A 26947-nucleotide genomic window follows, 5' to 3' on the forward strand; every position below is an offset into this window, starting at 1 on the left:
TATAAATGGAGTTTTTATTTTATTTTATTTTTAGTTGATCAGCACTTTTTGCTTATATAGATTATAATAAAAATATAAATACCTTAATTTTTTAAAATGTGAGATCCCCCATGACTTTAACTATGAAAAAATAAACTTTTCTGTAAATATCGGCTGCTGATATTAAAATCCATATAAAAAAATGATAAGCAGATGCAAAGGCCACAATCTGTATATGATATAAGGATCAACAAAGGTCAGGTTTCGCACAGTAAAAACCTAAACAGCCCTAAACATAAATAGGCATACTTAAACTAAACTGAGAAACATCGCATAAATTTACCATTATATTGCATATTTCTGAGACTTTATCATAATAGTTATGAAACGTCTGACATCTTCATTCTTTGTCATTCAGACATTGATTACATTTAGAGAAATAGTCAAACGTGCCATGCAGGTCAAAACCTCAAATCATTTTGAGGGAACTGTTCTCTCAAAGTATTAACCTAAATACTATTTTAGGTTAAAGGCCCACAGATATTCATATTATATATATCCCTGATTCAAACCCAACTATGTTGAGCACTGTGATGTGGTTCATTTTATCTTAGTATTTTGTTGCTTAACCTGTCTGAAAACATTAGTGCAAACAATTATTCAGGTTTTTGCTGAACCCCCCCCCCCCCCCCATTACTTTAGAAGTGAAAACAGGGTAGAGTGCATTTTAAAACACATTTGACAGCATTTTGAGATAAACCCATAGGAACAGAGCACAATGACATAGAAGTCTGCCGTTTTAGAAGCTCAGACACTTTTCCATGGCTATAACAGCGGAAAACTGGCCTACGTGTATTTAATCATGTAGAGTTCCCGAGATGCGAATCGATCTTGAGTGAGGTTTTCCTCGCTAGTTTGAGAGACATCAAGAATTACGGTTGAAGGAGCATTAAAACATCCCTTCAAGGGAAAACAGGAATGGTGTTCATCAGTCTTGTCTCATTTCCAGAGATCTGCAGTGACTCCTGGATCAAAAGCAATCTTATTCAGGCCTCAAGTGGAGTAGTCCACGTTTATCTGTCAAATGAGTCCCACTTCTGCCAGAAGAGCTTCTAATAAATCCCTTTGACCTTATGAGTCACTGTAGGGTATACTCAGGCAAATTGGAAAGGATTTTATGTAAATCCGTCAGTGTCCTCAGTCAAGTTAAACAATTCAGATATTTAATTTGCCACCCAAAACAGAGCACATTTATAGCCTTATGTGGCTTAATGTCAGTCACTGTAAATCAATGTCAAATATGAAATGTTTATGCTTATGCTCACCAAGGCTGCATTTATTTGAAAAATACTATAAAAACGGTAAAGTTGTTTCAAGAACTCTTTTCAAAAATTTAATTTATTCCTTGATGGCAAAGCTGCATTCTCAGCAGTCATTACTCCCCAGTCTTTCTTTAGAAATCATTATAATATGCGAGATTTGGTGCTCAATTATAATCAATTATTACTGGTTGTCAAATACTAATAATAGATCTTCTTATTATCTTATATTATCAGCATATTCAAATAATTTCTGAAAGATCATGTGTCACTGAAGACTGGAGCAGTGATGCTGAAAATTCAACTTTGCCATCAAAGAAATAAATTGCAACTTAAAATATATCAAAATAGAAAACAGTTATTATTATTACAGTTTTAAACTGTATTAATATTTCACCATTTTGTTTTACTGCACTTTTAATTAAATAAATTCAGCCTTGGTGAGCATAACATTGATTTATCTTTCAAAAACATTAAACATCGTAGGCTATATCTGTCATATTTTATTAATATCGTATCATATCAGTTGTTCTTAACTGAAAGTATCAAAAGTGTCTTTCACTTCCTCATACTGATTCGTTCCACCTAATACAGCATTAGAACGGTTTAAACACAATAGTATTCATTCGACAGCGACAGGCATGTCATTTTTTTTTTGGTTTTAGTTGCTGTACAATATTTTGTTTGAATTCTACTTGTTTTATATCATTAATCATACATTTTCAAGTTGAAATTTTCCCCTCAGCATGAATGTTGTTGTCCCGTGCACACCACCTTCAGTTGTTGAGAAATGACACATCCCAAACCTAGGGGTCACTGTTGTGCTGCAATGGCACTTTTAATAAAACAGACATTTTATCTTCACAACAGCAATGTCTGGACATAAAGAGGAAGAGAAAATTGGGTCAGGACTCTGTGTGCTGGCAGGCTGGTTGTTCTTGTTTGAGTTTGGAGTAGTTTAAAAGCAGACCAGAAAGGGCTATTGGACACAGTGAAGACAAGGCAAGTGCTAGCGGTTCCCTCGCATATGACGGATGACGTTCAAAACAGCAAAAAGAGCCCTGACCCCTCATTTCAACATTCCTGCACGCTCCTTTATTTACAGAAAAAAATGAATACATTCATTTATTTCACATGGTAACCAAGCCAATCAATCTTTTTTTGTTGTTTTTTCATCCATCCAAAAAGTTCACATATCAGCATTCAAAATTCTTTCCTCTTTATGTTCCTCTCAGTCTTTTTACTCAGTTACTTGACTCTTATCTAAGAACCTCCGACTCCCGTGTTTGCTTAAATCCCATAAAACAATATGTATAACTATTTACAAGAGCGTTAATCTCTAACTACACCATCACAAATCCATAACCTCAAACCACCCACCCCACCCACTCCCAAAAAAATTGTTTCCTAATGAAAAAGCTAAAAAAGCAAGGAAAAAACATGAAACGACTCCCAATGTCTCACAAAACCATTTCTTGCATCCTCCCTCATTCTAAAAGTGCATGCCTAGATTCAGCAATTGAAAATAAAATGCCTGTACATAAAAAAAAAACTTTCTAAACCATTCACCAAACATGGCGAATGTGGACACAGATCGGCATATTGGCAACGATAATCTTCTTTCTTCTTTTGGTAACTACTCAAGTGGGTTTTTAAGGTCTAAAAAATGTAGTGGGACAATTAAAGTGGGTCTCTGAGGCAGCAGCTGGTAATGGAGCAGTTTTGGGGAAACTGCCGTTACAGTCAGAGGTGGCGGGGGCTTGGATGACCATTGTGATAGAGCTTCTGCTTGATGTGCACCATGTTTCCGCTGGAATCCTCCAGCTGCCGGAGCTGTGCGCGTCTACGGAGGTCCCGGAGGTTGCAGAACTGTGGCAACCACGACCAGGAAGGAGTATCTGTGAGTGGTGCAGAGAAAAACTAATTAGCACCAGTCAAACGGCGGAGTTCCATACATTCTTAATGACTAAGCTAATGAGATGGTTAAGGAAAGGAAAAAAAATGTACAGCTTTCAATAAACCAGCACGTCTACACAAAGTGTTAATGCAAACAGCATGTAGGTCCAGACGCTGGGATGTAGAGGTATAACGAAACCACAGAGAGTTCCTCAGACAGCCCGGCCCCTCAGAACTAGCCCTGTTGGAAGTGTGTCAGTGTGTGTGAGGGAGGCGATGGGGGAGCGGGGGGTTATTTATAGCATTCCATGGGTATGCCATCCACTAAGACTGTCGTGAAGGGTATACAGAGGAAGACGGTGAATAAGGGTTTTTAAGTCTTATAGCTGGATCAAAAGAAAGAGTTTAGTGAAGAGCTTAATATTAAAGGGATTCAGTATCAGTTCCTTTTTTTTTTTTTACAAAAAAAAAAGAAAGGTATAGGGGATGTTTGTTGTAAACAGTCATTTTAGTCCTTTAATAAAAAATATATAAAAAGATAAATCTATCTATTCTCTCTCAAAAATCTAAATCTATTTCTCTCTTTTTTAATGTTTTCCCTCCTAAATTATTATTTTTTTTACTGTAATATTTAATTCTATTATTACTGTTCTTTTCTTTTTAGTTGCTTTTTTTTTTTTTACATGATTGTAACCATTTAATTTACTTCTTCTAAGGCTTATTTAGGAGATGCTGAAATGGCAAAACAGGATTTTCTGTACAAATAATTATTTGTTCTTAAAAATATGGATATGCATATTCATAATATAAAATATATTAAAGTATAAATATATAAAATGTTATCAATACAATTGAAGTCAGTTAACATTTATATTATTCTTGATCTGAACAGAAAATTATAATTAAAATGTGAAAAAAATTATAAAATGTTTGCAATATATTATTAATATTATAAGATTAATCAAATATAAAAAATATATACTATAAAATATATAAAGCTAAAGGTATCAAATATTGATTATGACAGTATAAATCGGTTATCAGATATATTACTCCTGAGCTGAACAGACAAAACAGAAACAGAAAAAGTCAAAGCAATTGAATGTAATTCTAAAATAGGAAATGAAAAGTTCAAGGTATGTGCCTCAATGCAGTGCAGTGTGTGTGTGTGTGTGTGTGTGTGTGTGTGTGTGTATGACTGCACGCTTACACGTCTCGCCAACTTGCCTTCTCTATGCAGCTGCTCTTTGTCTATTTTTAGCGCTCGAACAGTGCAAGGGTGCAAGTCAGTGTGTGTGTGTGTGTGTGTGTGTGTGTGTCTGCTGGTGGGGGTGGGGCCATGACAGCATCTCCCTCCCGCCTTCGTTTCCATCAACCTCACCTTCACTCCCTATCCTGGTGAGGCTAAATGAGGCTGACCTGCAATCAACGTCACATTTTCACAGCTGTGGTGTGCTTTACTAGAAGGGCATCCCCAGTATTTTTCACTAGTCCATATCATATGGATACCATTTTTTCTTGGATACAGATAAATATATGTGGTATTAATTTTCCTCAATGCTATTCTGGATCTAGATGTGAACTGAAGTGAATATATTTTTTCTTTGGTTCCTGTGTGTCTTTTAAACCAGTATGATTTTGGTAAATCTTTGAAAAACTAATTAAGATATATTTAATAAAACCTAAGAGTTTTCTGTCCCTCCATAGAGTCCAGGTAACCAAAACTTAGAAGATCCAAAAAGGCCATAAAGGAATTGTAAAATTAATCCATAGGATTGAGTGGTTTAATCCAAGTCTTGTGAATACATACAATTGCTTTATATTAAAATGTTAAAATATAAATATAATATAATATAATATAATATAAAATATACAATTTTAAAATTTATTTATATTTTTTACGGGAAGTCGTGGACTAATGGTTAGAGGGTTGGACTCCCAATCGAAGGGTTGTGAGTTCTAGTCTCGGGCCGGACGGAATTGTGGGTGGGGGGAGTGCATGTACAGTTCTCTCTCCACCTTCAATACCATGACTTAGGTGCCCTTGAGCAAGGCATCGAACCCCCAACTGCTCCCCGAGCGCCGCAGCATAAATGGCTGCCCACTGCTCCGGGTGTGTGCTCACAGTGTGTGTGTGTGTGTGTTCACTGCTCTGTGTGTGTGCATTTCGGATGGGTTAAATGCAGAGCACAAATTCTGAGTATGGGTCACCATACTTGGCTGAATGTCACTTCACTCACTTTTCACTTAAAAACATTTAATTTAGGCTTTTATTCCCATATAAACACATGAATAAAGCTTTGTTATTTACCATATTGTGATTTACTCTACACATTTGCATTGATCAATGTTTAGATGTAAGTAAAAGCTTAAATTAAATCTGTTTCTCATATAAAGTGATCATTTCACAAGACTTGGATTAAACCACTCAATAAATATGGATTCATTTTACAATGCCTTTTTCGTGTTTTTTTTTTTTTTCTAAGAGAAAGAAACCTCTCAGGTTTCATTCAAAAATCTTAAAGGAATAGATCACCCCAAAATTTTATGTTTATCTCCTTAGCCCCAGGGCATCCAAGATGTAGGTGACTTTGTTTCTTCAGTAGAACACAAACCAAGATTTTTAACACAAACTGTATGTAAGTGGATGGGAATCACGGCTAAAACATACAATAAAACTAAACAAAAAAAACATACACATACAAAACCAAATTAAATCCTGTGGCTCGTAGTGATACATTGATCCGTAAAGACACAAAACGGTCGGTCTGTGCAAGAAACTGAACAGTATTTATACTGTTTTCCCCCTTTAATTCACGCAATGTGCAAACTGTTAGAACTCTCCTGAGCACGTCCAGTTGTGCGCATTCTCAGCAGCAGGCGCATGAGGCATCTTCTTCTTCTTTCTTTATGGCGGATCACAGACTTATGAGTGCATTACCGCCACCTATCTCTCAAGTGGACCATTGACACTCTATCTACAATCTCAATTAGGAGTGTCAATGGTCCACTTGAGAGATAGGTGGCGGTAATGCACTCATGAGTCTGCGATCCGCCATAAAGCAAGAAAAAGAAGATGCCTCATGCGCCTGCTGCTGAGAATGCTCACAACAGGACGCGCTCAGGAGAGTTCTAACAGTTTGCACATTGCGTTTTGTTTCTTTACACATCAGTGTATCGTCACAAGCTACAGGGTTATTAATTTGGTTTTGTTTGTGCATGTTTTTTTGTTTTGTTTTATTGTATGTTTTAGCCGTGCTTCTCATCCACTTACATTATAAGACTGATAGACTACAACGGTTTGAGCTAAAAATCTTGGTTTGTGTTCTAATAAAGAAACAAAGAGACCTGCATCTTGGATGCCCTGGGGTAAGCAGATAAACATAAACTTTTCATTCTTGGGTGAACTATCGCAATTTTCAACAATTAATTTTTTTAGTTGAACTATGCCTTCAGTATATTTTACAATACTATTATAGAATATATATATATATATATATTAGAATCAAGATTTAATTAATACTTGATTCTGAATGGTCAGTAACTGCATTCCATACTTTGATATTTCCCAATTTTCACCATCGTCCAGCTCTATATATCAGTCCACTCCTCCAGTACTAAAACTGGCTTTCATTTCTCTCATATCACACCACTAACTCACTCTTTTTCAAATTTCATTTGAATCCCTGTGCATTTCATTTATTAATTGTAGCACAAATAACCTAATGTTTTTTTAATTTAAAGATTTTTGTGATGTTTATCGTCTTATTGCTTTTGTATATTGTAATGGAAGATTTAAGAATATACAGGTAAGAATCAGATGGAATAGATCAAATAGCCTTCACATTTCATGTCCACGTATTTATTCATTTGGTGAGTATAGTGGGGTAATGCACATTTAACCACTCATTCGCTAAATAACCTCTGACCGACTAACCATTCTCTGACATGGAGCGTTTAATTACTAAATAGCTAGTGGCCACATTATAACCTACTTTTTCAATATATTCAGTTTTTCCAAGTAGTTCTTTTATGTGTGACTCTCCTTGACCCATAATAACCATCAAATGCTCATCTGATGAACACAATAATTGTATTCAAACTAAAAGCAATCCCTTTTAATGCACTATTTACACATTTTGCCACTTTGCCCTCAAAGGACCATGGACAACTGTTATAAACAACTGCTGTGTTGCCTGCGATTTAGTTACACTAAGTGAAAGCCTGCTGTTAATTTCTGCAGCCACAGTCTTCATCTTAATACATTCATTACTGGGGGTGATAATAACAGGGCAGAAGGGGACCGCTGACAGCTGATGAAAATGACAAATGTAGGTGTGTAAATGTTTGGGGAAAGAAAACTGAATTTTGTGAGTGTTTGGAAAAAAATATGTTTATTAACATAAAACCAATACAGTGGGACACATGCATTTTAAAGATGGTTTTATAAATTTATGAGGATTTAATCCTATACAAATCTGGGTATATATAGCACTCTAACACACCAACTCCTAATCATTTTGTCAGATCAGTTGATCTATTATGGTATATTATAAACACCACTGATATAATAAGTAAATGTACAATTTTAAATCATTTAATTACTGTATTTTACTCTTTGAGACACAGCTAACAAAGTTAGAAAATAAAACAAAGGTTACTAGAGTATGTTTTACAAGAATATATGTTTTCAGCCTTTATACCTTAAAATGTAATTTTTCAATTGGTTTCTTTGTAATTAATTGAGAAATTTGCTGGCAATTCAAACTTTTTTGACACCAATTTCTTTCAGTGTATGTTTTATTATCTACACAAGCTGTGTTCATATTGTCACTAACATTTAAGGCACTTATTCTTCACAGTAAAGTGTTTGACCAATTGAATTTGTCAGTTCTTTAGTTTTGTCAAATACAGTAACCAGTAAGTACCTGAATACATCCATTTAAATCTTGCACACAAAACATGGCATTTATTGAGCAAGGAAACAACATTCAAACTCAAAATGATCATGCTTAACGAAATATAATTCAAACAGACTTACAAATAGCATTACCTCGGTTCATAACATTAAATAAATTGTCACATGAGGGAAGAAATCTTGATTTGGTGTTATTTCAATGCATAAAATGTAATTTTCTGTAACCAAATCATGGTCTGCATACTGTTCTCACAAGCAAATCCTTTGTCTTTTACATGTATCCACATATATGCTTTCCATATACTCTTGGTTACAATGTTCTTCCCACTCACCATAATAGCGACTGGCTCTCCAGGCCCTCACAGCACAGTGCAAAGCTCCATCCAGCCACAACAACAGCCAGCTGATACAGAAGCCCAGCAACAGCCCCAGCATGAGGTCCATCTCCTGTTTGGTCACACTGTCACTCACAAAGTAATTCTCAGATGAGTCCACGAGCGAATGGTCTCCGTCATATGGAATTACGTAGTGAACATGATGCCTAGGGTAGAAAGGGGAAATCTGTGTTTAGAGGTTTACATTCAGCAACAAAAAGTGACAGAAAAGAACATGAAATATATAGTGATAAAGAAAACAGTCAATTAAGAGATAGACAATGATGACATACAGTATTATGTCAATTACAAATGCTTGCTTTCATAATGCTCTCAGCAGGGTGGGAACGCCAGCATTTCTATACTGACACTGTTTGGATCCAACTGAGCTCAGTCAAGTGAGGTTTGTTGTCTTGGAACATGTAAATGCATTAAATATATGGTTTGGCCCACAGCTTTTACAAATAATACCATATATATTTTTTGTCACACTCTGTTGTTTATGAAGGTCTATGTGAAAATACTATTTGTACAAATGTGTCTTGGATAAGGGTTAAACGATGTAATGCATTCGAAAATGTTTATCTGGTTTTGTCATAGGTTTTTTCTTTTTTTTCGGGATGGAAAACTATAACAGTGTCAAATTTGGGTGGAAAGTAGAAAAAACCTCAAAAAGATATTAATTTACATTAAATAAAATGAATTACGAGAGCTCAACTTTTGCACATTAGATACTGATAGGCAGAGATATGAAGATGTTAAAGAACTATATGAATAGATTTGATGAAGAATGATAAATGATATCTATTTATGGCAATAATCAACACATATCAGTATGCTTCCTCTGGTTATCTACAAATTAGATTTACGATTCATGCATGAACAAATAATTCACATAAGAGTTTTATGCCTTGTCTTGCTAATATCAGGACACCAAGCAAGTTTTCACTGACCATGACCTATTTGTATAATGCACTTGGTCCTGATATGTCAAACAGAATATGTTTGAAGAGAGATGTGGCACAAAGTCATTAAGTTATTAACAGTTCTTCGCCAACAATGAAGTGTTAAAACATGCAATTCTAATTGAGAACAATTATGATTTGACCTCATTTACTACCCTCAGATGTTCTTACATCAACAACTTGTAATCAACAGACAGCTTGAACAGAAACTGTTGTGCAAATGAAGGCTGACTAACAAGTCAAGTTTCAGATACTATTCGACATAAAATAAATGATAATCCTGTGTATAAATACAAATAAGAATATTTTTCTAAACCATTCATGTACTACACTAAACAACAACAACAAAAAACTGCATTTACACTGTAGTTACTCATATGGATTAACTCAGCGCAGTCCTTCTGTATTAAAATCATATTTTATTTCAGTAATATAAACGTTATTTTGTGGCCAACACACACACCGAAAAGAACAACATCTCTGGCTGTGCTTGGAGAAAAAGCACATCTTGATACGCAGAAAGAAAAAAAAAACACACACACACACAAGAAGAGAAATCAAGGAGATTTCACACCGACGCAAAGCAACAGTAGCTACTCAGTATTGAAAAGCCATTTAAATTACGCCTAAATTATGACATAAACCACGCGAATACACATATGAGGCCCTTAATGTGACAATCTCCGATTGGATAAATGAGATGAAATGGAAAAGACAGTGTTTCAGGGGCTGGAGAATAGCTCAGGCCTAAAAACTGTTAGTAATAGAAGGGGAAACCTGTCGATTTCTGGCTCTCGTGCTAGAATTCATTTCTTTATTAACGCTTGGGTTTTTACCTTCCACAGTTGCAATGACAGACGCGGTCTTCCCCTCGTAAATGCGGTAAGATGTAGTTGTGAAAACGGTCCAGGAGTGCGTTCATGTCCATTAAACACGCTATCGCCTGCAAAGAACCATTCGAGTCAGCCGGGACATGACAAGCAGTATTGGAACACAGCAACCGCTACATGACCTGGTACTGTGACCACTGCAGGGGAAAATACACATTACATTCCCACATCAGCCAGTAATAGACATGAGTACGGTTGTGCTGTCTTAATGAGATTTTTAAATGGACTTTAAGCGGTCCACGCTTTTGTTAACCCCCGATTTCACTTTGAAAATGACAGAAATGCACAATTATGAAGTGCTTAGGCACTTACCATGACAACTGAAGCACCGAGGATCATAAAAATCATGGTGGTTGTGATCATATGCATCAAAACTTCCGAACTCGCCTTTCCTTTTCCCCAGTCTGTTCAACGAATCCGGTTAAACTAAAAACATGCCGTCCCGGGAGAAGACGCTCATGGATGCGCCCTCACCGCTACACCTGCCTCATTCCTTAACCCGCCAGATTGGGAAGCGTTCTTAAGGCGCATAGGGTTAGGATGAGCAGATCTCGCTATCCCAACGTATGATGAGCCTACACGCGCATTCACACGGTCTTCACCCACATCCAGCGATACGTTCCCCCAGTGCTGCAGTTGAATCCGCCTCAGCTGTGCGGTTGGGAGGGAGCTGAGGAACGCGTCCTAGTCTGATTACTAATGCTGCTGCCTCTCTCCTCCTTCGCGTTCCGACGCCGTTGGAAACGTCTTGCGAAAACTAGCGATGTCAGGCTCAGCTAATTCTCTGATATTTATATATGTCTAGGTGTTGACATCTAGCCTTAGATTCGTCGTCGAGGTTTTGTTTGTAGAAATGTGTAGTCGTCTTTACATCTGCTGTGATCGCCACACTGTATATGGCAAGCCGTTTTGACATTCACTTCTTAACATGGCACTAGTGCTAACATAGGCCTATATAAAATGTATTACACACACACACACACACACACACACACACACATGTTTGTTTTTGTGAAAAGTGGGGACATCCCATAGGCGTAATGGTTTTTATACTGTAGAAACTGTATATTCTATCGCCATTCACCAACCCTACCCCTAACCCTAACCCTCACAGGAAACTTTGTGCATTTTTACTTTCTCAAAAAACTCATTCTGTATGATTTATAAGTGTTTTGAAAAATGGGGACATGGCTCATGTCCTCATAAGTCACCCTCTCCTTGTAATACCTGTGTCATACCCATGTCATTATACAGAGTTGTGTCCTGATATGTCACAAAAACATGCCCACACACACACACACACGCACGCATGCATGCAAACACGTTTAGGGTCAGTAACAATTTTTAATGATTTTGAAATAAGTTTCTCTCTTATTTGATAAAAAAGTAAAAAACTGTACAATTATTGTGTAATGTTATTACTCTTTAAAATAACTGCTCTCTGTTTTTGTGATGGCAAAGCTAAATTTTCAGCAACCATTACTGTCACATCATCTTTCAGAAATAATACTAACATTCTGATATGCTGCTCAAACAAACAAGAAATATTGTTATTATTATCAATTCAAAAAAACAGTTGTGTTGCTTTATATTTGTATGGAAACTATATAATATATGTATATATAGACACATTCTTTATAAAAATATATTTATGGCTATTTTTAAGTTAAGATTTAAAATATCTAACAAAAATAAAACTGTTACCAGCAAAAAAAATGGAATACATACAGATGCATCTCAATAAATTAGAATGTTGTTGAAAAGTTTAATTAAGTAATGCAACTTAAATTGTGAAACTTGTGTATAAAATAAATTCAGTGCACACAGATTGAAGTAGTTTAAGTCTTTTGTTCTTTTAATTGTGATGATTTTGGTTCACATTTAACAAAAACCTCAACAAATTGGTATGGTCACATGCCAATCAGCTAATCAACTCAAAACACCTGCAAAGGTATCATGAGCCTTCAAAATGTTCTCTAAGTTTAGTTCACTAGGCTACACATTCATTCAAATCTGTTGATCTGACAGTTGTCCAGAAGACAATCATTGGCACCTACCACAAGGCACAAGGAGGGAAAGCCACAAACATTCTTTGCAAAAGAAGCTGGCTGTTCACAGAGTGCTGTATCCAAGCATGTTAACAGAAAGTTGAGTGGAAGGAAAAAGTGTGGAAGAAAAAGATGCACAACCAATTGAGAGAGCCGCGGCCTTACCTCTGTGTACATTGAAATTATTTAATACAAAAATTTCACAATTTGAGTAGAATTACTGAAATAAATTAACTTTTCCATGACATTCTAATTTATTGAGAAGCACCTGTAGTTGCATGCAGCTAAATAATAATTAAATAATAAATAAATATTACTTAAACTGAAACAAGTACCAGCAGCAACTGGAGATAAGATAAGAAATGTTAATTGCTGATTTCAGAAAATGAAATCAGTATATGAAACTGTAGATGAAAAATTATATGAAAAAAGTAGTATGTTCCCATTCATAGTTTCTGACAAACAGTATGTGAAAAGAACCAGATGACCTAATACTTCTACCGAGATCCCATAAAGCCATGGGAGAAGATTTTTGAATGTCATTGAAGCAATGGAACTAAAGCTGGTAGGTCAGGCGACAGTATAACAGCATGGTGTATGTAGTACATACAAATTGAGTGAAGTAATGAAGTAAGTTTCAAACCAAATATAGTAGCTCCTGGACTGCATGTAATTTTGGGTGCAAATCAGAGAACAGAAAGATACTAGTTAATTTTAAGTTTTAAGGAATAATATTAAAATGGCTTGCCACACATTTTAGGTTTTTGGTAAAGTAGGCTTCTTTAAGTCAGCATACGATTAGATTCTTTCTAAATATCCATATGGGTTTATATGCAGAATCTGCCATCACAGTGTTATAACCTGCTATTTGGTCCAAGGCTGCCATGAGCGTTTCTTACCAATCTCGCGGAGGTGCGTGCGCGTAATGTGCGCGTGAGAGGGGTTAGGGGGGAGACAGAGAGGGGGTTTGGTTGGGGAGTGGTAGAAGAGACTTCACCAATTCACTTTTCCCGTGAAAACACGGCCGATGTTTCCCAATTAACGAAATGCACTCCATTATAGGACAGCCATCCCCTAAGGAGCGTGTAGTTTTTACCAACCCATCCTCACGCCCCCTCACGCGCTCTGCAGTTCATATTGCGCCATTTCGTTTAGCCCGTACGATTGTTCACCTTCTGTATCTCATGTTCCTGATGATTGGCACGTTAACTAACACATGTGAAAGGACCTTGGCCGAATATACAAAGTACTGACTGACTTGGCAGGAATTCAAGCTTTAAGTCTTAATTCAATTTCCTACTTGATGCACTTCAGTTTCTTTCCAGAGCGCGCAGTAATGCAGAGTGATAGCCAAAACGATAACCAAATCCATTCTGTTGTACTACAACGTGCTGTGACAAGTGAAAATGCATTATTAGTGACTTTTTCAACAAGCTTTTAATGCAGAACATGACGCTGTTTTCGTTTGAACTATTATACACTAATTCATTAAAGCTAATATACTGATGACACGTGTTTATTTATGAAGGTCACCGAGAACAAGCCACGATGCCCCCCACATTCAGCAACAACACATTTCAGCACCCTGGAGAGCAGCACAGTAAAGATTTACTGCTGACCACCATCAAACTCTCTCTCTCTCTCTTTCTCTCTCTCTCTCTCTCTCTCTCTCTCTCTCTCTCGGATTCTCCATCAAACTCAATAAGCTGACATAACGTTGAATGAAATGGAAAAAGAAATGAGTTTGTATAATAAAGTTTAGATTACTTGGAATCTTTTTTGCAACTGTTTTTCCTTTCCAAACCCCACATCTAATATAAAAATAAATATTTTTTTTATAAGTAAAATGATAAATTAAATATTTGTAAAATTTCTAATATTTTAAAAATATAAAATATTTGAAGTATTACATTTGCTTTATTACAATATAGTATTTATTATATTATATTATTAAATATGATAAATACTTTTAATTATTTTTTGTTTTCCTAGTATCATTTAAAAGACAAATAACATAACACAGTTGATTCTGTGATTTGCTGACATATTATGATATCATATTATTGTTAGAATTATTACAAAACAGTCAACTTTATTCTTACATATTTTACCTAAATTATATTAAATGAGCACATATCTTAACAGGGATTATTTTATTATTTTATGTATCAAAATTAGCAATGTCTATAAGGTCCACACAAATACTTTAGTTTTTTTTTCTACAAGAAAATCTATAATGATTATGATATATTTCCAAAATATTAGTGTGAAATTATTATTTATTTGTGTTATGGAGTCTTTTAATCATTACGTTTTATTTTGCATTAGAATGTGGCTTATGCTACGGTCGCTTGCTTCACGCTGCGGCTTATCCTTCGACGTTATTTCCGCTGCGTTGTTAGTAATAGTATGTTGTACCATTGTAAACATAATGGAAAGAAATGTTGTGGCACTTAATAAATTAATTATTCAATAAAATGTCCCAGTAAGTTTACCACAGTAAGCGGTAAAGGAAACCGTCATTTTAAAAGGACCGAAATGCATCTTGACAATAACAGCTAGCAAACATACCAGTGCTGTTCCATGGCATCTCTCAAAGCTTTCTGCTCGTTCAGTCACAAATTACACCTCACAACTGACCAAAGAGGTGTATTAATTGTATTAATTTAAATAATCATTCAAATGAAAGAATAATTCTAATTCTCTCACGTGCGTTGTTATATGTATTTTTCATAAATGTTTCAGTCGACTTTTTTGCCTCTGTGAATTAAAGTGTTTTAATATTTATGTTTTTCATAATGATCAAGAGTTTGCCCAAAGTTCTTCAAGCACTGCACACTGCACTCTGGCGTCACTATTTTCTCATTGCAGCACTGTGTGGAGGAGCTCATATTGAACAGCATCGAAGCTGGAGCAACATGTGTGGCTGTCAAAATAGACATAGAAGCCTGCAAGCTGCAGGTGATCGACAGTGGCTCTGGAATGTGCTGGGAGAACAAGGACAGAGTCTGTGATAATAATAATTATTCTTGCAGAAATGGTTGAAATATCATTAAGATGTTGTTGAAGACATATGTTAAAACCTTTAATTAAGCAAACGCATTTGATGTTGCTGAAGCTCAAACCGTTTGTCCTTCTGCAGGGCATCTGTGTCCATCTACAATATCTTCCACAACATGCCAGTTCAAAGAAAGAGAATGCATATGGTTTTAGAAACCGAACACATCCGTCAGAGAGTGGAGAACATATCTCTGATGCACCCACTTGTGTCATTTACAGTGGAAAAATAAAATTCAGCTCACATGGTGGTGCAGCTCTCTAAAACAAGCAGTTACTTTCTGAACTGAGCTAAAAAGCTTGGAGAGGTCAGTTACGTCCACGAGCAGTTCAAAATAACTGGTCATATCGGCCGTGAGGGTCACTACAATAACGGCCTGAAATTCCTGTTCCTGTTCCTAAATGGCAGGCTTCTTCTTGAAGACACACATTCATAAAACACTCAACTGCCTTTTGTAGAGAGTAAGCAGTGCTGGCAGACAAAACCACAGCCCAGCTGTATATTCGTTAACGTCGAGCCCCAAACAAAAAGGTGGATGAGATCTCCATAGTGTCTATGTGTTGAATAACAAATGCCATTACTCAGAGTATGACATATGCTTCAAACAGCCAAGTTTCTGAGAGTTCAAAGACTGGGATAATGTGCTCATCTGCACTGAAGAAGGGGTCAAAGCATTCCTTACTAAAGAATACCTGATGACAGAGTATTCCATGAATGGCAGCGATGGTCCGTCAAGCAATCCATTGAGGAATGCTAAGACTCCTGTGGCAGTACAAAACCTCAGTGCTGAGGTAATTCTTGAAGCATGTGATGCACTATGTGAGAAAAAGGACATTGCAAGTGGTGTGGACCTCTCTGGTGGGGTTCATATGTTGGAGGAGTTATCAGCAAACACTGAAACCTTCTCCAGTGAAGAGTCAGAAGCAGAAAAAGTGCTTCAGGGTGATTTGTCATTTGCATATGCTACAGAAATTAATAACAATTACAAAGAAGATGAAAATGCAGTTTGCCAAATATAAGCCAGAATGATTTGGCAGTTAACAACATCAACAATGTGATGGGAAGCGAAAACCAAAGGATTTCAGTTATGGATGGAAAAGAAGCAGAAGATCGTTTGAAAAAAATTCTGCTTCCCAAATAAAATTTCCCCCAAAAAGAGGCAGTTGCCTTTAAATGATAAACATGGTTTTTATGGTACCAACACAAAGACTTCCAGAGCTACATCATGTCATAAATTAACTTTGTCTTGTGAAACGAGATCTCTTGACAAGGTCAAAAGGTTGTTTGGGAAGGATGTTGAGACAAAACATTAGAGTACAGGAAAAACATTATTTTAATGCTTTGCTTTGTTGGATCTACTTTGTGTTTAGATGATTTAGACAAGCCCTTTTTGATGAAGATTTCAGGTGTTTATTCTCCTTATAGTTCTGAATGTTCTGCTGAATATTCATCATGGTACAAGGGAGACAAACTATCATTAGCTGCCAAATGTTCCTTTTTAAAACATGACAAATAGCCAATTATAGAGGTCAGAAGAGAAACAGACTTTCTTTCTATGGAAAATTCATCTTTCCCGGAAGAAAAAAAACGGGGTATTAGAAAAAAGCATTCTAGAAGATCCACTGGAACTCTTGGTGCAGTTGTACATGATTCTTCAAAAAAAATTCCAGGCTTCGCTGTAAATGATCAAGACACCACAATACCAGAAACTTCCTCTGTTTCAGAGACTCACACCTGTGCAACAAGAATGTGGCTTCCTTTGTAAGAAGTGTGAACGGTGTTGATGAAGCCAGTGTAACCTCTCAGCATGATCCTTAGTGCAGAAACAAAGTAAATGAAGGTCAGACTACAAATAAAAGTGCTGAAACAGACATTTTGCTAGGAAAACTGGTTTACAACAACAAAGTTACAGGGCTCAGCAAATACAACTCTCCTCCTTTGGAGGAGACTCAAGTGCCATGTATCACAGATGTCAGTAACAGATATTCATAGTATAATTAGCTTTTCTTTGCTCATATGATTTGAGTACAAGTGTTATCCATTTCACACAGACATTGCACTTCCTTTCTGCCCAAGCCCAGAGCAGAAAGCCCTTAACTCAGGGATAGACAGCAGAGGTACAGCTCTAGACTGACATTCAGGACTGAAATCAGCTTTTTAGTGCACATTAACTAATTGTTTTTCTTCTTACTTTTTAAAGAGGATGCTCAAGGTCCCAATTCACTCTCGATTTTATTCTCAGAATGGAGTAACCCAGCATTCATATGGCCTCCAGAGGTAAAAAGATTACTAATTTAATAAATCATGTAAAGATTTTAAATTAATTTATCCTTATTTAACACTGGTAAATGTAAAAATTATTAATTTGATATTACATATCACATATTCACATATTCTATTAATTATTTTGAAAAGCTGAGGGTCTTGCTGTAAAAATCCTCAACATTATTTACCCCTACCGGTTTACCAACAATATGATCCACACAATGAGAGTATGTATTTTTACCCTTCTGCTCTTTTTGTGCTTTGAGGAACTTGCATGGCTAGACACTTAATATAGCAATGTCACAAAGCATAGCCTTTTTCTTATGTGGTGAAAACGAATCCAAGATTGTGTTGTTGTATTTTTACCTCAGGTCATCCATCAAGTGGACAAGAAATCCCTTGCTTGTTTGATAAATACAACAGAGCAGGAAGCCTCTGAAAGCAGTATAAATAAAAGGTGCCGCAGGATGAAAATCATTACATTGAATGGTCTGATGTGCCTTAAACATCTGTCATTGCTCTCACCTGCAGGAAATCTTCTAGTGTTGGTTGATCAACATGCTGGTTGATCAAAAAATTGGAAAATTGTGCTGATCCCAAACTTATTAGTATATAAGAACTAAATTAATTCCATGTAAAACATTAGCAATACATATATTTTTCCCACACTGCTCTTGTTGTTTGATGTAGACTCCTATGAAGATGACCCAGGCACACCTGGAAAAATTAGGCTGTGTTCTTCAAGTGGTACCCCACCCTTAGAGAGTAATGAAACTGAGGAGGAATTGAGACTTCTGAGGTCAGTGCAGCTGTTTGAGTGAACATTCCTGATTCTGCCGTCATCTTCTCTCTAAAACATACATGTGTGTTCAATTAGTCCTGCACCTTTGTCTAACAGTGCCATAAATCTTTCTTTTGTTCTTCAAAAGGTCTTGTCGGGCCTTTCTGAGGGGTCTAACTTTAGATGTAAGGTTCCCAAAGAGTGAGTCACTGAATGTTGGAGAGACTTCCCACATGTTTCATAGAGAAAGAAAGCAAAGAGCTCCGCTGTGGAAGACGGTCAGTAATTAAAACCATTGCAGAGGTCAGACTCATTTCTTATGTTTTTGAATTTGATTATTCATTAATTTTTAAATTAAATTAAACTCAGTTTAGACTCTTAACTGTTTTATTTTGTAGGACCATCTGCGAGAACACATTGAGGTGAGCCGGCATGTCCATATGTGATTGGTATGTAATATGTGAACCGAATAGTACAAGTGCAGTCTGGTTTTAGAGCTCGAAGGATAGGCCTACTACATGACTGATTTTGTTCTCTTGACTCATGTTTTCAGCTTTTCTTTGATTGATAATGATTATTATTATTCATTTTACCAGGAGTTATTAAGTTCAATTACATTTTGAGTAAAGAGGAGTGCTGTAGTCTGGTGAGCTTGCTCTCCTCTCGTCAGCTTCCATTTCAGTGTGCTCAGACTTTCAATCATCCCTCTGGCTGATCTTCACCACTTGGAAGATCCACAGGAATGTTTCAACTAATCAACAACAAATCAGATTTTATAAGTGCACTTTTTGTCGACTATAAACAGGTTTGAGTATCATAAATGATCATAAGCATATCATGATCAGCCATAGCATATCATATATTTTGATTTTTCCCCATATATTTTTAAAGCTTTTCTTGGATAGTTTCATTGTATTCATTTTTTTCATCCCCAAAGGATCTTTCCAAACCAAATCTGAGGAAACTTGAGAAAACAGTATTGTCAGCTCCATGGAAAAAAATCTATCTGTTGCACAAAAAAATGAATTTACAAGCAAAAGCATTCTGCACTTTACGCTTTTGTATAAAATTATTTTTAATATAGATATTCTGCTTGATGGGCGGCTTTTATTATGTATCACCTTTTGGCGCATACAGCTGCTAGCAACAACACTGCTCTGAGATAGAGTAGCCAATAATAAAGGACTTTACTCGATCATGGAACATTTTCCTCCTATCAAATTGTTCTTTTCAAGGTTGTGGTCCAATCAACTGAAACGTAGGAGGGCGCTAAAATGGATGACGTTCCTCCGTGGCTCATTGTTGTGCATTGAAGGGGCGGCAGGAGAGTCTCACGTAAACGATAACCTAGTAATACTTTATAGGTGAGTTTTGCACGTATAAATGACAAATTATAACACACGAAAACAGCCTTAGACTAAATGAATGATAAGTATGGATTTATTATATCAGTTTTAACCAAGAGTATCCTATCGTCCCAATTCAAAGATGGCCGAACAGCAGTAACATAACTTACTTTGCGCTTTCTGCATAAGATTAAAACGTCAATCTTCTTTATTTTTAATAAAGTTTTAGGGCTGACAGCTTTTGTTATGTTATTGTTTCCATGTTTTGCTAATACAAAGTTGAAGAATTTAATATTTGAATGTTCGTTGAGACCGTATGACTCATGCTTTAACGGAATATGATCGAATCCATCTGATGCTTGTAACTTATACGGTAAAAGCTTTACGTAACATTATCTTGAACCAGTTCTTGTTTATCATTTGTAGATTTGTATAATTAAGTTGTATGCTACATTTTCGATCTTTTTGTCAACTTCATGTTTATGTACAGTCATGACAACGAAGTGCATGATTCATGACGTGCTCGGTAAGGTATCTATTTGATTATAACGTTATCAGTTCATAAAACATCTGAAAAACTAAGGGAGTGCTGGACAGATGTGCTAAAACTTAAGAAGATGGAATAAAAATGTATATTTCTGGGGTTATGTTCTATGCATCCTCTGTTAAGCTGGAAACATTTCTTTAAATGTATTCATGCAGTAACGATGAACTATAATATCATCATGGTGCCTGTATTTGAATGGTTATGTTGGCTTTCTCACAGCATCAGTGATGAACAGGATTCGGATCCACGTGCTGCCGTCCAGCAGAGGTCGAGTGACTCAAGCTGCTCGTACCCAAGAACCTCAGACCTGCTCTTACGCCCAGAGACCATGTTCACAGCCTCGCCTGGAGGGCCTAGAGTTCTGCATCAAACATGTACTTGAAGATAAAAATGCTCCCTACAGGCAATGCAGCTATGTGTCAAACAAGAATGGCAAGCGCTGCCCCAATGCAGCCCCAAAACCAGAGAAAAAAGAGGGGTGAGGGGGTTTGTTTATTCCCTTAACACACTTACCCCTGGTTTCACAGACAAGGCTTAAGACTAGTCCTAGACTAAAATGTAAGTCTGAGCGGTTTCAAATGAAAGAAACTTGCACTGACTGATCTTTTGAGTCAAGATGCACACCAGTAATGTTTTTTTTTTCGAAGGCACGATTATAAAAATTACTTTAATGTCCTAAATTAACTATGGCCTAATACTGGCTTAGGCTAAGATCTGTCTATGAAACTGGGCCTTAAAGTAACTAGAGATATTTGACCTTTTTTTTTTTTTTAGGGTATCGTTCTGTGCAGAACATGCACGCAGAAATGCTTTGGTGCAACAAGCTCAAATGCGGAAGGCATCCACTTCAGGACCTTCCCCTGAAGTTTTGCTGTCTCAGATCAGTGGATACAGTCAGCTGGAAACTGGAACTTATGGTCAAGAGGGCCGTAGTGAAGCTAGCCGCATACTAGGTGAGATGTGACTTGGTTTTAAACTTGTGCCATTACTAATTAACCAGGCATGCTTTTGCTCTTGTGAACGTTAAATCTCTGGATGTGATGCAAACAAACCTGTGCATGTGTGTGTAAAGTGTAGTATAAGTATTAAAAGAACAAATTATGAATAATAGGTTAAAATTATTTATACCCTAGAAAATATTTTAAATTGAATCTGAATTATTACTATTATTCATTTATATACAAGAATATTTAGATTAATATAAGATTTTTTTCTGCTCAATTGAAAATTGCATCTAAAGGACTATTTGGACAGGACTAGTTTTCCAAACTACGTTTGAGTTTCGATTCTTGCCACCTGATGTCTGCGATTTTTCATGTACCAATTCGGGCGGGACTAACATCTCCATGTTTATTACAGAGGTGGGAGGGTCTGTTTTGTGCTTCTGCTAGAACGATCACGCGCTCCGTATGCGTGCATTGCACCATGTTAAAACAATGTTAATGTGTGGTGTCTTTAGTTTAACTGGTTTACCTTTTATTTTTGTAGTAGGCTAAACCCATGTTTAATTTTCATAAAGGTACATCTGTAATTAAAACATTATGTAACTGAGTGCATAAATGAACGCTAGTAATCAGTATTAAGTTTACGTGATCTGGCTCATGATTTTATTATTATTATTTCTTAGCTGGGAAGCAAATATATCAAACATGCGTGCGGAGGTAAGATAATTCGGTAATTCGCGTTGGCCAAAACACACAAGGAAACGCGTTGTGAAATAAAATACCGCTGACAAACACAGACATTCGCATTCGGACAGGATTAGTTTTCTCAGAGGATCACCGAGTTTGCTGAAAAACAGGTAATTTGCTCTGGAATTATCACAGAGGTTGTGTGAGAAAAACACAGACGTGGCAGATTCGGACGGGATTAAAATCACCAAGTACGTCTGTGAAACGCAGATTTCTCTAACGACCCCCTGTAAAACTAGTCCAGTCCGAATAGGGCTAAAGACTGATAACTGATGTTTTTTTTACATTTTTTTTATGTAATTTGACGTTTTTCATTATTTGTCTTTTTTTTGTATAAAGTTACTAAAATAAGACCCATTTTGTTTTACTACTTGACATAACTTTTAATAGATCTAAACATAAAATAATAAAAAAATTGTATAAAGGGACACAGTGTAGCATTTGATTCTTATGGTGATCTATTCTGTAATTATTTCCTTGTATAGATGAAGAGAGTTGGAGTGAAGAGGAGCAGGATCCTATTGTTTTGGATCAGACATGGAGAGGAGACCCTGACAGTGAAGATGAAAGTCTTGACAGTGACCACGAAGACCCTTTAAAGTGATATATTCTTCAATTTATTTTACTTATCTGCTTTGTCAAAATTAGGTTTAATAATGTCACCTGAGATGTCAAAAATGAGATTGAAATGCGATTTTCTACAGGCATGCGGGGGTGTACACAGCCGAGGAAGTGGCACTCATCACGCGTGAAAAATTGATCAGACTTCAGTCTCTCTACATAGACCAATTTAAACGTCTGCAACACTTATTAAAAGAAAAGAAACGCCGTTACCTGCACAGCCGCAAGATTGAACATGAGACCATTGGTAAGGCAGCTGCTTTTATCATTTGATTGCATTATGTCACATTTACAATCAATGTGTACTCACTTGTGTGTGTGATTCAGGGAGCAGCCTTTTAACAGGTCCAGAGGGGCTGTCCATGAAGGAACGAGAGAACCTGAAAAAACTAAAGGCTCTGCGACGTTATCGCCGTCGCTATGGTGTGGAGGCCTTGCTGCATCGCCAACTCAGACAAAGAAGACAAGCAATTACTGAGGGAGGAACGCCACAGGTATGGATGGACTTTCTAATAATGTCTTAAAGACCATAGAAGTTTTAAACACTGAACACTGACAAATGAGACAGACTTGAATTAAGTTTTATTGGCTTTCCCATACTGTCAGATGAGGCAGTCGGAGCCTAATGTCATGCTCCGTTATTTTTTGATTTATTTAATGTGTATGCACATCTAAATTATTTTGTGTTTTTTTCTGCACAGACGATGCGTTTAAGCCAGAGATGCATTTCCTTTGTGGAAGGGACTCGCTGTTCAAATCCGTGTCTGCCAATGACACGACATTGTGTCTCTCGTATCCTTAATTGTTTCCGTACATGTATATTGTGTGTGTGTGTGTATGTGTGTGTGTGTATACACAAACTGCTGTTTTGGTGTTGTAAGAATTTCTTCTTTGATAGTCTCATGTTCACTAAAGCTGCATTTATTTGATTAAATATATATTAAAAACAGTAATACTATGACATGAATTAAATTTTAAAGTATATGAATTTATTTTAAGCCATTACTCCAGTCTTCAGTATCACATGATCCTTTATAAATCAATCTAATATGCTGATTTGGTGCTCACGAAACATTTCTTCTTATCAGTGCTGAAAACAGATGTGCTGTGTCCTTATGTGATACATTACATATACGTATTTGCAGGATTGTTTAGTGAATAACTTAATTGAATAGCATTTATTTGAAATATTAATATTTTGTAACATTGTATATGTTTTTACTGCTAAAGAATATGTATTTATTTGTTAAATACACGTATATATTTCTTTGTTATATGGGTATAAATGTATAGAGACACAGATGTATATATACTTTTGTAGCCCTGAATCAAGGCCCACAGCTTGCTGTAGCTGTTGGTTTCAAACAGCGGCTAATATAAAAGTCTTCTTATGGTATGTTGACTTTCCCAGAGTTATCTAATGGGTAAAGACGATTCACTTTGAAGGAACAATTCAAGTTTTCCACCTCCTCCAGCCTTCGATATCTTTGACATTTAAAAGTTCTTTCCAAGCTATGCCAGTGTTGGTTCTCCTAATCTCCTTAACCCTTCACCATAGACATTTATCAAGATAGTAGCCAGGTTTTATTCAAAATGTGCCCTGGTCTGAAGGACGTTCCGTGTGATCGTCCTGTGCACATGGGACAGTCAGAAGAGCCCCGCTGTCCTCTGCACCTGTCCCTGCCTCCTCCCATGTACCAGCCTGAGCAGGAGGAGTCTATTGCCCCGGAGCAGCTGCCGTCTGCACCCACAGACATGTACCTCAGTGCCGCAGAGCTCCAGCCAACAGAAAATCTACCTCTGGAATTCAGTGATGTATGAATTGTGTTGGTTTTCCTCATTAAAACTAGAGTTAGCTGTGTGCAGTTGCTTTCCTCATGTGTTTTTGGCACATTTCTTCATACTAAGTTTCATATTATCAGATCAGTTAACTCCGCAATCTGCACTATATTTCTTCTACACCTTGCTCCCGCTTCAGATTGCTTAGGTATCCATCAAGTATCTACATGCCTGCAAACAGTGCTGCTCAAACATGTCCCCTGCTGTGTAAATCAAATATCATAGCCTTGCATGAATGAAAAACAAATTAATCTGGATGTTCAGCAGTCATCTTCCTTTAATTTGTGTCTGACATTTTCTGTGTGCCCACAGTAAAACCTCTAATTTAATCTCATTTTTGGAAACGTCTCATTTTCCTCTTATGCTACAAACTATTTATGTGCTTTTCCATTACTTGTTCCCATTGCTTGCATTCAAGCACACAAACAATACTGCAAATGTACCCATATTTCTGGATTTTGTTTGCTGGTTATTCACTTGTTGACAATGTAGAGCTGTTTATTAGTATATTTTAGATTATAAACGGGTTTGCAACTGAAAAAATACTTAACCTGAATATAGATTGTGGAAATATTTAGATTTACTGTGAATGAATGGACCAAAAATTCAAAAATGAAAAAACATGAAAGTATCTTTAAAAAATCCAATGGCCCTTCATACTATATTTTGCATATATATATTTTTTTCTTTTTATCTTTTTTTTTGGCACAAAAGTGCCAATGTTTTGATTTCCACTCCAGTTACCAGTCAATATTCAGGGTCATTTGATATTAGACATTTTGTCCAATCGTTATATATAATTTACAAATTCACAAAATATAATACTGTACATTATAATGGTGTGTAGCCTAATTTCAGTTTTGACGTTTAAAAAGATTTATTTTTAATGATTTGTTGATTAGTATATATATATATATATAGCAAAGAACTTTAATATCAGCAATGTATCAGTTATTTGCCATAGCGTAAACTAATTATTGTCGAGATTTTAAATATTTGCGTATCCCTTATCACTATGGTAATTAAAGTCTGCCAATGTGCAGGATCTTGACGCTGAAGATGAGGGTTTGCAGTGTCCCCCGTCCCCCTTGCTGTTCGACACAGCGCTTGCATTAGAAGACCAGACCATCAGAGCGATCGCCGAGGCCCCCATGGACATACTGACAGGGGCGGAGCAGGGCTACCTGGATGGCTCTTCCCAAGATGCTGAGCTCTCGGAGAGAGACGAGGTGTCTGTGGAAGATCAGGTAATGATTGTTACACTATCACTTGTCGGAATAATTAAACAATGCAGCTGAGGCAGTATGTCTTTTCCTTGCAATGACAAGTGGACATTTAAACCCCAAAACTGCTGTCTTATTTTACAGGTTGAATCTGAAATACTTGAAGCAGTTCCCATGCAGAATTCATCAAAGGACTCTGACACGAAAACAACAGATGCCTTATCCTGAGCACCTCGTGACCTGATTTAATCAGCTGTCGTACTGTTGATATATCAAACAGGCCACATATATATTTAAAAGCCATATTTCCGGAAGCTTGCTTTGATTTTTAACATTCTCATTACTTACTAAAATAGTACAGCAGCACATGTTCTGATATAGACTGTTAGTGTCTTGTGAACCTAAAGGGACTGTTATATGCACAGCTGGAGGTTTGTGTTTTATATGGTAAAGATGAGGTACATAGTTCACTACAAAAATTCTCAGAGCACCATTTCTACTTTTATCCAGTACATTTCTGGTTCCATATGGCATTTATAACTCATAACTGGGATTCGTTCACTAAAATAAACCTTTACATCTCATCTTGTTCTTGTTAATTATAAATTTGCACTCATGAAAGGAGCTCCTCTGGGATAGTCAGGGTTCCCACGGTCTTGGAAAACCTAGAAACATCAGGGAGTTTTTATCTTCAGAGTAATGGAAATATTTATAGTGGATATACGAGGTTCTAGTAATGATCCGCTCAGTGTGTGGGGGTGAACTTGATTGCAAACACCATTTGATATGTGAGTGAACCGTTCTTTCGAGTTTTTTTTTGTTTGTTTGTTAAATAAAGGCAAAGGGGTTCACAAAAAAGATCTGAGTAATACATCAGTGAACTGTTCTCAAACTGATATTTTTAGGAATCTGTATCCAGTAAACAAATGACAGGAAAGGTCATGGAAACCGGTCAAAAAGCGGGAACACCGGACAATGAAATAGTGTCTTGATGTTGAACATTTACTAGTTGCTTTCTTTCCAAGCTGGGAAATGATGCAGGTACTTGTGTTTTAGGAGTATGGTAGCTTTATAACACAAAACATAGTTCAAAATAAGTTTTAAATTAATATTTATGTTATAGTTATATAACAAGTCAAATTAAAAACAGATAATAAAGATTAGGCACAGAGCATTAAAAACTGCAT

General features: G+C 36.5%; 2 protein-coding genes, 1 non-coding gene and 1 pseudogene across 5 annotated transcripts; 3 read left to right on the plus strand and 1 right to left on the minus strand.

The window, feature by feature from the left end:
- Nucleotides 1-2111: 2111 nt before the first annotated feature.
- LOC113045616 (transmembrane protein 240-like) lies at nt 2112-11232 on the minus strand. 2 transcript variants are annotated; one of them, XM_026206089.1, is made up of 4 exons: nt 10654-11232; nt 10288-10394; nt 8445-8653; nt 2112-3196 (listed from the first exon to the last, which is right to left on the minus strand). In XM_026206089.1, exons 1-4 carry the CDS (start codon nt 10708-10710, stop codon nt 3042-3044), a joined length of 528 nt encoding a protein of 175 aa, XP_026061874.1. In that variant the 5' UTR covers nt 10711-11232; the 3' UTR covers nt 2112-3041. The 2 variants fall into 2 exon arrangements, with proteins under 2 accessions (XP_026061874.1, XP_026061875.1); XM_026206090.1 differs by having other exon boundaries at nt 10288-10478.
- A 3955-nt stretch (nt 11233-15187) lies between these two features.
- LOC113046323 (DNA mismatch repair protein Mlh3-like) lies at nt 15188-19857 on the plus strand (annotated as a pseudogene).
- On the plus strand, nt 19691-26344 carry LOC113045604 (KAT8 regulatory NSL complex subunit 2-like). 2 transcript variants are annotated; one of them, XM_026206073.1, is made up of 10 exons: nt 19691-19857; nt 20606-20864; nt 21161-21339; nt 22563-22677; nt 22782-22945; nt 23026-23192; nt 23400-23490; nt 24257-24513; nt 25581-25784; nt 25905-26344. In XM_026206073.1, exons 2-10 carry the CDS (start codon nt 20614-20616, stop codon nt 25986-25988), a joined length of 1512 nt encoding a protein of 503 aa, XP_026061858.1. In that variant the 5' UTR covers nt 19691-19857; nt 20606-20613; the 3' UTR covers nt 25989-26344. The 2 variants fall into 2 exon arrangements, with proteins under 2 accessions (XP_026061858.1, XP_026061859.1); XM_026206074.1 differs by lacking the exon at nt 19691-19857 and adding an exon at nt 19959-20212.
- On the plus strand, nt 24016-24152 carry LOC113046502 (small nucleolar RNA SNORA2/SNORA34 family). The gene has a single exon (XR_003276101.1). It is a non-coding gene; the product is annotated as a small nucleolar RNA SNORA2/SNORA34 family (small nucleolar RNA).
- Nucleotides 26345-26947: the final 603 nt, after the last annotated feature.

Source organism: Carassius auratus, chromosome 27, assembly GCF_003368295.1.
Source record: "Carassius auratus strain Wakin chromosome 27, ASM336829v1, whole genome shotgun sequence".
NCBI lineage: Eukaryota > Metazoa > Chordata > Actinopteri > Cypriniformes > Cyprinidae > Carassius > Carassius auratus.